This window comes from Aphanomyces astaci, assembly GCF_000520075.1.
Source record: "Aphanomyces astaci strain APO3 unplaced genomic scaffold supercont1.102, whole genome shotgun sequence".
In the NCBI taxonomy this organism is placed as follows: Eukaryota; Oomycota; class Saprolegniomycetes; order Saprolegniales; family Verrucalvaceae; genus Aphanomyces; species Aphanomyces astaci.
The window spans coordinates 21143-36070 of NW_009798365.1; the positions used below are offsets into that span (position 1 = coordinate 21143).

At 47.3% G+C, this 14928-nt stretch overlaps 2 protein-coding genes across 6 annotated transcripts in view; one reads left to right on the plus strand and one right to left on the minus strand.

Moving 5' to 3' along the window:
- The window catches only part of H257_17263 (hypothetical protein), an 8917-nt gene extending 3717 nt beyond the window's left edge, over positions 1–5200 (plus strand). For 2 of the 5 annotated variants that reach the window (XM_009845984.1, XM_009845987.1), the window contains 25 exons: positions 4–215; positions 263–448; positions 502–614; positions 699–825; positions 882–1078; positions 1257–1363; positions 1419–1567; positions 1610–1794; positions 1847–1909; positions 1980–2129; positions 2190–2335; positions 2403–2512; positions 2578–2663; positions 2729–2815; positions 2888–2995; positions 3053–3247; positions 3294–3623; positions 3698–3843; positions 3897–3965; positions 4044–4173; positions 4216–4342; positions 4399–4485; positions 4551–4728; positions 4789–4949; positions 5004–5193. In XM_009845984.1, coding sequence (XP_009844286.1) covers positions 4–215; positions 263–448; positions 502–614; positions 699–825; positions 882–1078; positions 1257–1363; positions 1419–1567; positions 1610–1794; positions 1847–1909; positions 1980–2129; positions 2190–2335; positions 2403–2512; positions 2578–2663; positions 2729–2815; positions 2888–2995; positions 3053–3247; positions 3294–3623; positions 3698–3843; positions 3897–3965; positions 4044–4173; positions 4216–4342; positions 4399–4485; positions 4551–4728; positions 4789–4949; positions 5004–5167 — 3613 coding nt within the window. In that variant the 3' untranslated portion in view covers positions 5168–5193. Of the gene's footprint in view, positions 1–3; positions 216–262; positions 449–501; positions 615–698; positions 826–881; positions 1079–1256; positions 1364–1418; positions 1568–1609; positions 1795–1846; positions 1910–1979; positions 2130–2189; positions 2336–2402; positions 2513–2577; positions 2664–2728; positions 2816–2887; positions 2996–3052; positions 3248–3293; positions 3624–3697; positions 3844–3896; positions 3966–4043; positions 4174–4215; positions 4343–4398; positions 4486–4550; positions 4729–4788; positions 4950–5003 lie in introns of all 5 variants that reach the window. The other 3 variants (XM_009845985.1, XM_009845988.1, XM_009845986.1) reach the window with 2 other exon arrangements.
- Positions 5201–9826: 4626 nt separating this feature from the next.
- Positions 9827–11128, minus strand: H257_17264 (hypothetical protein; the record flags this gene model as incomplete). Its single annotated transcript, XM_009845989.1, has 5 exons — positions 9827–9867; positions 9914–10186; positions 10216–10705; positions 10819–11050; positions 11079–11128. 5 exons carry the CDS (start codon positions 11126–11128, stop codon positions 9827–9829), a joined length of 1086 nt encoding a protein of 361 aa, XP_009844291.1.
- Positions 11129–14928: the final 3800 nt, after the last annotated feature.

Below are 14928 nucleotides of genomic sequence, written 5' to 3' on the forward strand. Positions count from 1 at the left end.
TAGTGGGGGCTCCCTCGTAATTTCCAGTGGCACAAGCATCCACGTGATGGGCACGTTATCGGCGAAAGGGGGTTTGGGGGGAAAAGGTACCCGAAGTCCCGGGGAAGACGGATCCGACGGGGAAATTTCCCTTTATGCACACTCCGTGGCATATTCTGGAACCGGGGGGGTCTACTGCAATACACTTCGTACGGATGTGCAAACCCAATTGCAGAGTACGTCTACTCCATATATATATAACTGTATAAACGAATGTACGTAGTCACCACGGACCCATTGATTGGCGCGGCCCAAACCTCCAAGTCTTTATACATAGCCAAAAGCGTAATAGACCAAATCCCGACTTTGGAAGGACCGAGTTTTTACATGTTCCCGAGCCAGCCCACCAGAATCTCGTATTTCATTCGTCTGGGGTCGGTCCGACAAGGCTCACTGCAGACCAATCGAGGTACGTAAAATATTAGTTATTGGGGTTTCTAATGCTTATGAATTCAATCCTAGGGGGACTCTTCGGCCTGCACGACTCTGCAGACCCCACGTTGTTTATCGTGGGCATTGGAATGCTAGATGGCGCGTTTACGTACTCAACAAATGCGCGAGGGTTTCCCCTCCAGGTATTTATTCCCTACAGGAACAGATACACTATGACATGCTTAAACCTCCCATGATTGATATCCTAACTGCGTGCTGTAAATTAGCCGCTGCTCCCGGTCGTCCATGCATTTCAATGGTATCAATTCGACATTTTTCTCAACTGGAGTACATGGCAGTTGGAAATCCGAGTCAACGGCGTCACGTCCGTGTCCCACGTCCCGTTCGTTGCAGGTACTATACTACTTCACCTATATATATATAAATATATATTATACCATTCTCATTAGAAACCGTGGATTTGGTGGGGTTGTATACTTATGACGCCATGCAAACGTGGTGGGATGAACTATATGTTGGCGTGGACCACACGATGGCCTTCCGCTGCCCCGTTGTGAGCAATGGCAAAGTCACAGTCGCCCAGCCTCGGCAGCGGCCACTGTGGTCGCCTTCGGTTGTGGGCCCTCCTACTCAATATACCCCACCGGTAATCCTATAATACATATATTCATATATATTGATGAACATGCTTCAAAGTATTATATTTGACAAGTTCGTATAAATATGATGAATATATTATATCTGACAGACCTATAATATATATATATATATATCATATACTTCGAAGTATATATATGTATTGATGATTACATTATATTTGACAGGTTCGGCACGACAGTCATTTGTCACGCCGTCCAGTGTACAGTTCCAACAACGGAGGCCTGGTGCCGAACGACGGGCCAGGGCACCGCGTATACTTTAACGACATTCGGTACATCCTTGGCATTGTATCTACTGTCTAGTTTATACATGTACATACTGTCTAGTGAACCTGTTTACGACGCACAGTCGGACCAAGTCGAGTTAATCAGTGGAGAACTGGTCGCGATTTCGATCTCTCCGGATGTTTCAATGGTCGTTCCACTGGAAACCAATGCCGAAGGCGTGTCTTCTGCCGAGTCAGCGTTGCCCCAACGTAAATATATATATATATCATAGTTCTAATGGATCATTTTAGAGTCACAATATTGGTACTCTGAAATCCAAGTCCTAAACAACGACAGCGTTGTGGTGGGCGGCGGCATTGGAGCGTGCTCCACCACAGACTTGATCACATGGAGAAACGAAGGCATTATATTGCATTTTGCCAATCTCACCGATCCTTTTGGTATGAGTCAAGCGCTGTTAGCCACTCGTCCAAAGGTACCAAAAATATTATATATATATATATATAAAGAAATATATTTGGAAACAGGTTGTGTTAAGTTCATCAGGTCAGTTTGTACTGTGGGTGCACGTGGACAATCCAAAGAACGAGGTCAGAGAGATATTGCATCTCATGTTTTAAAGAATATTTTTTTAATATATTAGTATACATATATTTGTAGATGGGGCTGAGTGGCGTGGCGACGGCGGACTTTCCAAACGGCCCCTTTCGATTCCAAGCTAGTTTTTACCCGTCTGCGGCAACCGAAGCGCCCGGTGGTCTAGCGATTAACGAAACCCACGACCAAACTGTAGTTGTATCGTCGACTAAAGTACATATATATTATATATATGTATTATATATATATATATTGAATGATAGTTTCTTGTAGGACGCCTATTTGATTCAAAGTTATTATAAAACTGTGGAGTATTGGCTGCCGAGACCCATTATGGACCCCTTGTGGGAAAGTGTCAAGCGCGTGGACGGCTCCGTTGATTACAGTCTCAACTTTCACCGCGCTTTCTTCACCAAAGAGTAAATATCTACATGAATAATATTCCTACTATGATGATATTCATATCATACATCTATATATTGATAGCTACGACAACGTGGACGACATATACTTGCAAAGATTTCGATCTGAAGACGAGCCGTGGTCGATCACGTGCTGCGATCGAGCTACGAATGTGTGCGATGCGTCCGTTTTAAGTAAGAACAAATACATACTGTATATATATATCGCCAGAAATAAGTATTAATATATAATTGGCCAGTCGACAACCAGCGATGTCCTCCTCAATACCGAAAACAAGTGAACGGTCTCGCGCAGTTCAATCAACCCATTCGTTCGCGCTACAAGGTATGAAATATTATATGATTTGATGGATTTTCATCAATATAATATTTCACTTTCGAGAGTATTAGGACCCCCACGACCCAAACAACAATGCATTTCGACCCACTTCCGTGCCATCGCACACCGATTGGGGCTTTCAAGTGTATAACGTCAAGGTAGAATATTCGTAATATATATATATAGAATATTTATATATATATATCATTATGTAAACGTGTAATCCATAGACTTGGCGAGGCAATTACTTTGACGCATTGAGCACCAATATTACGCTCGTGACGTTTCAAATGTTTGCCGGTATGGCAAGTCAGTACGCCCTTCCTCGGTCTCTGGAGGTAAGGGACAACCTCCCAAATATGATAACCCGTACAACGAAATAAACTATGCATCAGGTCACTTACCCGCCCGCGGCGGAAACAGCGACCTTTATCAACACGACGGACCCCCCAAACATGATGGATTTCATCCTGGACACGCTGGGCGTGCAAATGAGTCGGTCGTTTCTACAAAAGTTTGACGCGTTCGATGTCGAACACATGGACTTGAACTCGGACGGCAAGTTGACGCTGGACGAAGTGGCCCAGATGGTACGTACATCCACCTAGTTGGGGGGTTACAATTTGATTGAATTAGGTGCAATCTGGGCAGCAGACGCTGAGCGCCGAGGCATTTCAGGCGTTTTTAACCGACTTGGAAGCGTTAAAACGCGAAGAATTCGTGAAAATGGACCCCAACCAGGACGGCCAAATCACGTACGCCGAGTTTGACCAGTGGGTGGGACTCGATCCAGCGTTGGCGTTCGACCGATTCGACCTCGACAAGTCAGGGTACTTGGACGAAAACGAACTCGCGCGCTTCTTAATCGACCGCCAACTGCCGAGACTGGACTCGATTTCGATCTTGCTCGATCCAGACTTTGACGGACGAGTTTACTATGAAATGTTTGAGCGGTTCCTGTTCAACGTAAGGCTAGTATTTCGGGGGTTTCGGGGTTAGGGGGTTTCGGGGTTTGATGTGATTGGATGGGGTTATACTAGGCGTCGACGGTGATGTTTCTAAACTACGACTTTGACAAGTCCAACGACCTCAACGCGAGCGAAATGGCCCTGCTCGAATCGGATATCGGCGTCAGCTTTATGAATGCTCCTGTCATGTTGTCCCTCCTGCCTACCAACACCTCGACGTAAATATATATATATATACGAAATATGTACTACTGATTAATTTCTGGGGTAGGTTGTCGTTGGATACGTACATGAAATGGATGACGGCGTCGGCAAGTGAACTGAGGGATCGTGTGCAATCGTAAGATATTCTCGACCTTTGACATGATGCCAAAACTAAATATATATTTCCTCATATTCCGATATTTGAATATATTAGGTTCAAGGTGGACAATGGGCTGCACCCCACTCGACCCGATCGAATGACGGGACCACAACACGTAGTTGAACAACGTCGAGCAAAGTACTTATCCGTTTCCAAGCTCACATCGGATTATCTTGGTGTAGAGGTATTATATATACATATTTGAAATATATTAATTCTGATATAGGCAGTGATGGTGGAGATGGAAGGGGATTTTGATGGCGACGGAGCCCTCCAGGACATCATTAGCTTTGCGTTAAACTTGCATTTTCCTCCAACATCACCGTCCTTGGTGCCCTTTCGACAGTACCTTGGTATATATTGTATCGTTATCTTCATTTTATATAGTGTGAATAAATATATATTTCAGCTCCTGTGGATTTTGGACAATATGCGAGCTATTGGAACGGCCGAGTGTGGGAACCCCGGCCGTCTGCCCCGCCACAATTTACCTATGGTATGTCCTGAACATTAGAATAATTGCAAATCGATGAAATATTGAAATATATTGGAAACTATTAGGCCAGCAATGCACTGACCAAGTCCGTAACCAAGATTGCTTGCCTTGCTTATCCCAGTCTCCGTACATCTCGTCCACGACTCTTCAAAACATCGAGCCCACCTTGAACCATTGCGACAACAACAAAGAGTTGGATGCGTATTTAAAGCAATTCGACCACCAAGTGTCGTTTCCGCTGCGGTATTAACGTCTATTTTGTTTGACGAGGGCCTAAATAAATTAAAAAATGAGATGATGTAGATACCAGCAAGTCGCGCGGGTGTCGTCAGCTGGGGTACAGCCGCAGTACTCTCCATGCTTGAATCAATCGGAAAGCGTGCCTTGTGATGTGCTCAAGGTGTATGAAGCCACCGCCACAACACCGTGGTCGCTGGCGTGGGAGGCTAGACCTGTGAATAGGGGTATGTATATATATGTATATATACTCTATATCTAATATGTTTTTGTTTTGATAGGCACTTCGACAAAGATCCGGGCCGGGCCGATGCAGTTAAAGGCAGTGGGCCAGACATTTCACGAACGATTTCCGAATCGCGTGCCAGAACCGCATTTTGCCATGTGCGAAATCAATTCGACGGTGCTGCCCGACCAATACCACAACGTTCTTGGTGGTGGTTAATTATACTAATATATATATGTACTGTACCTCTTGTACATACAGTCCGCAACATTCATTTAAAACATTTCGGCTTTTACGGATAACTTCGCCAAAATTAAGCTCAAATTAGCACCAAAATATCGGCCTTGATTGGCGAAGTTATCCGTAAAAAACGAAATGTTTAAAATGAATGTCTGTATAAGCGAGTCGTCTGCTTTTGTCCGAATCTGGATAGACATAGCGTACCATGTGTTGTTGAGTACCATGCTACTGGTTGGATTCTGATAGAGAACATCCCCACTGCCCTGTCAGTCAGTAGCAGCGTCTGCTAGCTGTGTAGGAGGTTTTTGTACCTTCTAGTGGCTTTTTCCTCAGAGTAGAAGTCAGTGCAGACATTTGGTCACGGAATATCATTGGATGTCGTGGTCAATCATAGTTAGTTTTGATTGGCTGGTTCTTTCCAGTCAGAAGTAATTCACTTCCAGTTATTCCTTCTGCCTCCCACGTGTCTGTTCCTGCCTACTGCCCTCTCCACTGGTTATTAGCCTTCCACCCTCTAACTCGCGCGCTGCCCTACCGTTCACGCAGCGCCTCCTCGGTGCCGAGAACTTCGACGAGTGGTTCTCTGAACTCACTTCCGTCATCCTTGCCGGTGAGGATCTCACCGATATGGGGACTCACTGCGCGCAAGTCGAGACGGCCACGTTCATGAAGGGACTCCGTCGAGTCTACAGGGTGCTACTGAATGATTGAAGCGCATCCGGCTGCTCCAAGCCGAAGCGACAGCACTGCCTGTCGGTGCACCGCCGCTCCCACCACTCACGCTCGACGCCCACTCACCCTTGGGTCCGGGGCTCACCGAATGGCTCGCGGACAACCGCTCGACGGAAGAGGCGATCGCGAGGTCCATCCGCAACCACGAGAATGAGGTGATTAAGTTGGAGAAGACGGCTATCGCGAGCTCATGCGCGCTGGTCTACGCCTCCTTGTCACCCACGGTGCAGCGTGATGCCGCTGCCTTGGGCCACCGCTTCCGAGATTCGCGACGAATGTGCGCATTACATCATTTCGTCGCTTCGGCGGAAGTTCTCCAGCGACGAACAAAAACATGCAACGGCAATCTCCGTCTACCAACGGTTACACTCGTTCAAGTTCAAGCATTACGTGTCGTTGGACGTCAACCTCCAAGCCATCGACAAGATGCGAACGGCAGTGGAGAAGCTGGAAGGGCGAACCCTCAGCGATAACCACTTAGCCCTGGCCCTCCTGCGGCACTACCTGAGTGCATCGCTCCAGACCTGTTCGTATGGCGCGGCGCTCAGCCGAGCATCCCATACAGGAACATGCGCCAGTTGCTTGAGCAACACTGGCCGGGCTTGGTCACCAAGTACCCTCACTACCTCGGCCCAGCGTCGAACGCCTCGGCTGAACCGGTGCATGGCACGGTAACCACGACCGCAACATCGCGGTCTAGCGCATTGGCACTTCCGACCCTTCGTGATGGCGCCAGCCAGCGAGAAGGCTACGGATAAGCGGCCATCGTACCCTGGGGCACCCAAGGTGAAGACCACATGGCGGATTGGTGTGGCTACTGCCTGTCCTCAGACAGTCACTCGACGTACACCTGCACGAAGCTCTCCCGTGCGTTCCACTAGAACGCGGTGCGTCAAGACTTCGTGTTTCTGCCAGGATGGGCTGCCATCCCACCTGGCGAATTACACCAAAGTGGTGGTGGTCGAAGCACTCAAGGCGGACCAAGCGGCCACCGCGGTGGCAAACGCCATGGCAATGGCGGCGGGCGCGGTGGAGGAACCGGAACCTCCTTCCTCAAGACCGTTAGCCAAGGCTACGCATCAAGCGGCCTACCGGGCTACGCTCCCAGAGGCCATCCAGGCTACGCCAGCATGGGACAAGGCGGCCACTCCGGCTACGGCGCTTATCGCGGCCGTAGCCCGTGTAGTCAGTCGGCTTCCTGCTACCGCAGTCGCTCAGGTGACCGGTACCGCGACTACCGCGAAGACCGCGGGTCTTATCGCGACGACAGCGGCGCCAAACAAGACGACCGGCGCAAGAAACCGCAGCTGCAGTCACTCGATGTATGCCGACCGGCACCACCGTAGCCGCAGCCGCAGCTGCAGCGCGCCGCCGGTCGACCAAGGCTACGCCCAACAGGCCTCCACCCCCCAGCGCAGCGAGCCGCAGCGCGTCGCGCGGCTCTACCCGTACGTTAGTGTCGCAAAACACACGTTAACAACGTGACCAGACTCCTTATTCAAGCCTTCACGCACACATGCCGGCATTTATGGTTATTTTGTTGGGCAAATTTGAATGCCCACGTGTCATACCGGTAGTTCGAGTGAATGGTCTTAACTGTTATGACGGCTTTGTCATCACTTGATCCGTGCCCGCTGCGATTTGGAAGTGATCAGCTGTTGCGCCGTCGGGTCTGTGGATGCTGGCGGCATCACCTCCGTATACTTTGCATTCAAGATAAGAATACGAAGGTGATGCCGCCAGCAACCCACCTTTGTGGCACAACTGGGCAGTGTCTCTGTCACAGTTGTAGGCTGCTAGTCGTGATAGCGAAAATGTCCAGTTATGTATCACAAGATTACAAGATCACAGTAGCAGACAACGAAAGCGACCCCACCATCGAACACCTCAACCGCTGAGGTGTTAGATGGCGGTACGCCTGCTCACGACGGTGAGCGGTGCTCCAAGTAGATACTTCTACGATAGCAGTGCCACCATTGAGGTGGACGCTCGTTTCTATGGCGTGTACAACCATGGCCCGCACCTATGCTTCGCAGCACATGACCATTCGTGCAAACGTTGTTTACTTCATAGTACTATTGGGTTTTGTTATGAAGGATTTTGTATGTACAATAAATAAGGAAACCTTCGTGGTCCCTCCAAATCGCTCGATTTTGCCCAGAATTTGAGGTCTCTCTATTTTAAAGGGACCATTTGGAAGTGCGGTGGAGATGAAAAATTGGGTATTTTGGTTATTTCTGGTTTGTCCCAAAAATAACCAGACCATTTGGAGGTGCGGTGGAGATGCTCTTAGTGATCTATCTGCAGGATGTGTATCACATCCCAGATTTACACTTCATTTATTTTCCATGAGTTGTGCACTACATATTGATCGACATAAAATTGTCTCCATCACCCCACAGGAGTGGACTCTAGCCACCTACGACGAAGCCACCGGGTTGTATGTCATTGCGACGCGGCTTTCACCGCTCATGGACGACCCCACATCGACCGTCCTCGTGACGCAGTCGAGTGCACAGGGCACTATGCAATGGCACCAACGACTGGGCCATCCAAGTCATGACAAGCTACGCAAATTGCGGCGTCATTCGACCGTATTTGAATTTCCTATCTCTCGGCAGGCCATCACGGCCCATGCTTCGTGCGACACATGTTTAAGGTCGAAGTCCAAAGTACTTCCCCTCTCACGCAACAAATTGCCCGAGTCGTCGAGGCCTCTGGAAGGAGTGCACTCCGACGTGTGGGGTCCAATCAATATCCCGTCTATCTCTGGGGGTCGATATTTCGTCACGTTCATCGACGACTTTATCCGATACATCTTTGTGTACATCATGCAACAGCGCGCGGACCTGTACGACAAGTACAACGCGTTCTGTCGCGACGCACGGCAACGTTATCGCTCCGACGTCATCCAGCTTTGCTACCATCACTCACCACCCAGTGAGTTCGAAGAAATCCAAGCGCTCCAAATGCACAACGCTAAGGAGTATGTTAAACTCGGGGCCCGTATTCACAGCGAATACGACACCCGCCTTACGTACATGAATGTCTATACCCCGACCCAGAACCCTGTGGCCGAGCGGCGTATGGGCATCATCGTCACCATGGCTCGCTCCATGCTACTCAATCGTAATTTACCACAGTTCTTGTGGGGCGAAGTCGAGCGACAATCGTGGCCGCTCTCATATCGGTCTTGTGGGCCGTGTGGACCTTATAGTGCGCGGATTGACTCATGAAACTACAGAAAGAAATGAATGTTAGCAACTGCGCGTAGTATGTCAACGTACCTCGGTGATCAACGACCTTGCTCGCCGTCCCGAACCCAACTCGGCCCGCCGCATCGTCGTCTTGTTGGTCCTTGTGGGCCCTGCTGCTTCATGGAATTGCTGTAGACCATGTGTGTTAACATTATGCTTAGTGTAGATGCATCAGGTAGGAGTGTCGATCGCGGAATGTACCTTGGTTCACGTTGGTCTGGCATGACAGCAGTCAATGCTTGTTCTTGAATGCTTGGTCGATTTTTACATCAATGATACTACTATTGTAGGGGACAATGGGGATGATACACCAGGTCGACGACGATAACTCTGTCAGTTTTAGTCCGTTTTAGATGAAAGTTGTAAATAAAAAAAGTAGAGATCCATTCTGAAAGTGTTTTCTATGACCATGACTTGATCCGAGCGTGTCATCTAAACGGAAATGGCTCTTCGCTTAATGCAAGTTGAAAGTTTTGGAGACCATGCTTAGGGTAAAATTATAATTTGATTGGCCAACAATGAATAGTAAATCGTTTCATTGGTTAGAATTTGACTTTCAAAAGTGATACGTGAAAAGACGATTGATTTATACAATTAAACAGATGAGTTTAATTATATTCCTCGCCAGATTCTTCACCAAGCAAGAAAGCTACGTCGCCGTCCCGGCCACAGCTATCCGAATCGGAATCACTGCCGGCCAAACGTATGTCATCATCATTCACTTCAGCATACTTACCCTCAAATGCTTGTGCTTTTCTATGCGCAGACACCAATTGGGAAAAAGGGACCTCACTCATGAATTTCTTCAAGCGTGCGTCCATGTCCGCCATGGAGGTCGACAACCGGCGGGCCATCTTTTGCTTCACGATGCCCCAAATGATCTCTATCGGCTGCAACTCAGGGTGGTACGGGGGAGTGTAGTACAGGGTATGGCCGTACTCAGTTGCAATGAGCTGGGGGGCGTACCGAGGTCCATCGCGGGACGTCGTGACCATCACGAGCAACTCAGCTTTCGTCAGCTTGGGGTCGCATCGATACCTTTCGCCGCGAGCCACGCTAGAATGTTGGCCTTCCGGCTGGACACCTTGGGGCGCGGATTCGTAATGCGTTTGTGATAACTCGCGCCGTCCATGTGAATGTTGCATGCGCCATGATCTTGCTGTAACGACCGACACAGCTTGGTGAACCAGTCCTCGAAAATCTCGCTTGTAAAGTTCCCATGATAGTCATCGTCGTCCACATCCGCCACAACAGCTCGTTTGCGTTTCGACTTGCCCAACGACTGCCACATGACGACGAATCCGTTGACCCACTCACTAAATATGACACAGTTCTTTGTGCGCACGACTCCAGCTCCAACAATACACATACGAGGGCCCTTGTCACTCTTGGAGTTACGCTGCTTCGTTACGTCAACCCATGTGTTGCGCGGCGTGTGGTTGAGATTACAGTAGGATTCGTCGAGGAACACTTCGGGGGCAACGACGTGGTTGTTGTCGATACGGTTCGCTAACTTCTTGCGGATGTACTTTGCTCGGAAGGCAACATTTCTTCCGACTCGGCGAGGTAAAACCGAGTCTTACCTTTTTGGTATCTGAAACCCATCCGTCTCAAAACTAGGCGGAGAGTGCGCTTGTGTACGGTCACTCCGTCCACATCTTCCAGCGTCTTGGACAACGACTCGGCGGACACAGGCAAGCAATGTTGGTTTGCAGAAGCAATGGTGTCGCGGAGTTCCGTTGTCAAGTGGTCGGCGGGTGATCGCCGATTGGACACGCGTACTCGCTGCGAGGCTTTGAAGGACCGGTCGTGGTTCTTCCTCCATTCGGCAATGACCCGCTCAATCGTAGCTTGCTCCGGCTGGGTTCCTCTCCTTGCATTGCATGAAGTACTGGTGGCACTTGACCACCGAGAGCTTTTCGGCAGGAGAGAGCGTGTGTTTTTTCTCCATAATTTTTATGAAGTCCAAATGCAAATGCGAGAGATGCTAAATTAAAATCACAAGATTGCGTGTTCACCAGTCGTTTCAAAGTGCGTATTTATGGAGTATTTCATATTTATATCGCAATTTGTATCGGTCGTGTATCATCCCCATTGTACCGTACAATAGTACTACTATTATTAGGTGTGTTTCGTAAATACCCAGATAAAGGGAAGTACTATGATGATTGATTTTTACTATGTTCCCTCATATTTTATCAAGCTACGTAGTATATCACATTTATAGGAGAATTATCCATATTATTCAAATGCAGTGGCACATTCGGTGATAGGGTAAACATTTGTTGATTTGCCGAACGTCTTGCCGAATAAGATGCCAGAATTGATGGGATTGGATAAAACTATTTACCGCAGCAATTATAGCCTTGGTTAGTTGATACTTCGACGTATTATTCGAGGTATTTTGTTGTAGAGTTCCAACCTTGTTCTGATTGAACATATGATACTTATTTTCTTTCAAATAGATATTTGCATCGTTTGCTCGAGGCATTTCGAATACTTTAATCAAATCTATATTTCGGCATATCAATGATCACTGTTTGGAGTGGCCATCTTTACAATTTTATTACTTCAATTCCAAACATTTTACTTTCCTTCTATCAATATCTAACTAAAGAGCTTTGACTAAAGAAAACGACGTTTGATTCAGCATACGTTATACTACGTAATGATCTTTAAGATATTTCCAGTCGAATAGTAGTATACAGTACATAGTGTACAAACAGTTCTGTACATTGTGTACCGGTATGTTAATCAGTAACATAAAAAATACATCATAATAATCCTTTAAAATATGTGCAGTTGAATGTTACTACTGGTAGTACCAAGTATACATGATGTACATTGAATATGTTATTCAAGTTAACGTCCGAAATACTTAATAGTAATCCTTCAAGATATGTGCAGCTGAATATGCAGTACACGTTACATAGTACGTACAGTACTGTACATTGTACGACCCTTCATTTCCAATCCGAGTAGTATAGGTTAATCAAGTGAAGTAACATTCAAAACAGGACTCTCTTTCATACAAAATCGATAGAGGGTTTGGCGATAATACAAAAGTAGTACTTCGAAGTACTAAGGATCACAAAGAAATATGACGATTCACAGGGAGACTGCGGCCACAGAATATGCAGTATACAATATTTTAATCAAGACATTTGACAGTACTAGGCCAGAATTTGAATTTTGTATGCAATCGTAGGCGCACGCACACCCCTACGTTTCAATATTTCGAAATCCTCAACCTCAATTTTTTTTCAAGTTATATACGAATTTGTAGCAAGCATAATATTTCGCAATTCATTTGTGAATTGACGAAATCGTAGGGAGCTGGTCCTACTATTTTCATATCCAATGAGATCTCAAGAAAATCACAAATTGCCGGATTCCAATTGACCAATCCTCCTCTATTGTACAGGTCACCTGCCAAAGGGGAATGTGAGGCTTCCTAGTGGTACAGTACAGTGATGGGCGGAAAAGTTCGCGGACTGTTGCACATAGCAATAATAAAAAATTTCATTTTGTCCCGAAGTAGTGCTGGCAATATGATTGGACAAAAACAAAGTAATTTATCCATGCCGATAAAACACGTAGCATACTTTAAGCTCGCTGTGATTGGTTAATTTGAATTTGGATTTCAAATTTTGCATCGACATCACTTCATCTCAAAGTCCAAAATGACTTCGGTCAAACCAAAGAAGCAGTATCGCCGGTACACAAACCGCGACCGCAAGTGCCTCTTAGCCCACTTTCATGCCTCACCACTACAGGACGAAGCTAAGTTCTGCGTCGACATGCAAATCGCACGCCCCGCAACAATGAGCATGCTATCCTTCGCAGCAAACGGCATGGTTCCAAGGGCTCTCTGGGAGGTCAGGGACGCAAAACCATCATTCCGTTCAAGGATGCCCTCCTTGCCTATATCGACGAGCGCCGAGACGAAGAAAAGTTTGTCCGTGTCTTCCACATGATGCGGTGGATCCGCCGCAACCAACACGAATGGCTGACCACGTACCTGAACACCAAGAAGAATCCCTCGACCGGCTACGACTCGCTGTGCTGCCTTTTGCGCCGGTTTTGCACGCGAGAACGACTGTCCCAACGAGTCCCGTGCGTCAACAAGGTCCGCCAAAAAATACTTGACGACGTTTGGCTGGGGTATGCCGCGCATTTTTGGAGCAAGTACCATGATGTTCCGCGCTCCCAAATCCTGAACGCTGACGAGACCGGTGTCTTTTTTGACATGCCACCTGGCAAAACCTATGCACGAAAGGCGAAATCGTCGAAGGTTGGTAAGTCATGCAAGCATTCTGAACGCATCACAGTGGTCCTTACAATCCGCGCCGACGGTAAGCTCTATTGAAAGTAAAATCTAATGCATGAATAGGTGTAAAACTTCCAATGCTGTTCATCGTGACGGGCCAGTCTGGCGGTCCGATTGAGAACAAGGAGCTACCCACCTACCCTGGCCCTCACGTGTACCGAGTTTGGATGATGTATTTGGAGCAGGTGCTGGCGCAAAATGTCGAAGATGCGTCAGTTCTGCTTGTTGACAACCTCCAAAAAGGCCAAAGACAAGGCCGCGGAAGCACTATTTAGTGTCATTGAACCGCTTCCTCCCAACTCGACAAGTCGCTGCCAGCCTCTAGACGTCGGTGTTATGGGTCCCTTGAAGGCTATGCTAAAGTCTGAGTGGTTGATGGAAGAAGAAGAACGTGAGACAGACAACATGACTGCTGAGGACAAGAGAGCAGCAACAATCCAGCGCACTATTCGTGTTTGGGACAGAATTTCAAGTCGAACTGTAGAGAGTGCATTTGAAAAATCAATTCCAACAGTAATTGAAATATAGTTTCATGTAATACGAATATGATGGGCTTCGCTTGGCGTGTTAAAGTCGGTAGGAGGGTTCTCAGGGTAAACCCCCCTCCTGAGTTCGAAATTTGATTCAGGTAACGTTTGCTCAAAATTGCGACATGATGTGCGTAACGTTACAGTCAGGTATCATTCGTTGAAATTCCGATGGGTTTTATCCAATTGGATGTGTTCACTGAAATTTCCCTTTCGTTCGTTGAAACGAGTTTTATTATAATTGCATTCACTGGTATACTACTGTACATACAATTTTCTTTATATCTAGATCGTTGAAGCTGCGAACTTTTCCGCCCAGCACTGTAATTTGATAGCACTAGGTATGTATCGTTCGCAGTACGCAAGTTAGGCTGCGTTGTATTAGTATGTAGCAGGAAGGAGTGATCGTTACGGGAGATCTGTTGACAGTCGAGCTGGACGCGTTTGTGAATCGAGACTTTATGGATATTCTTGTGTGGGCCATAAGCACACAAGTCCCGTACAGTAAGTATATCTCTGTTATGAAGCAAGTATTGAACTATTAACGGGTCAAGTTGTTGACAGTGGCCCATCTACATTTCTCCAATTCACTGTCAAGTGCATAAATCTACTTCAGGAATATCTTTAATATCACGTGGTTGGATGTTTACCTTTGAGGGCCTTGGCGTATGTACTGCTAGTATGACGTTGCATTACTCCATCCAGAGGCACGCTGGTTAATTGAGTTTGGATTATCATTTTTAAGACATTCCTCCGCGAGGGCCGACACTAGAACCACATGTTATGGAACCGCTTCGCCAATTGTAACGCGCCTGCTCGCCCAGGGGCGGTGTGTAATCTTCGGTTTTTACTTCGCTCAACACTTCATAACTCATGCTTCGACCGATCTTCTTC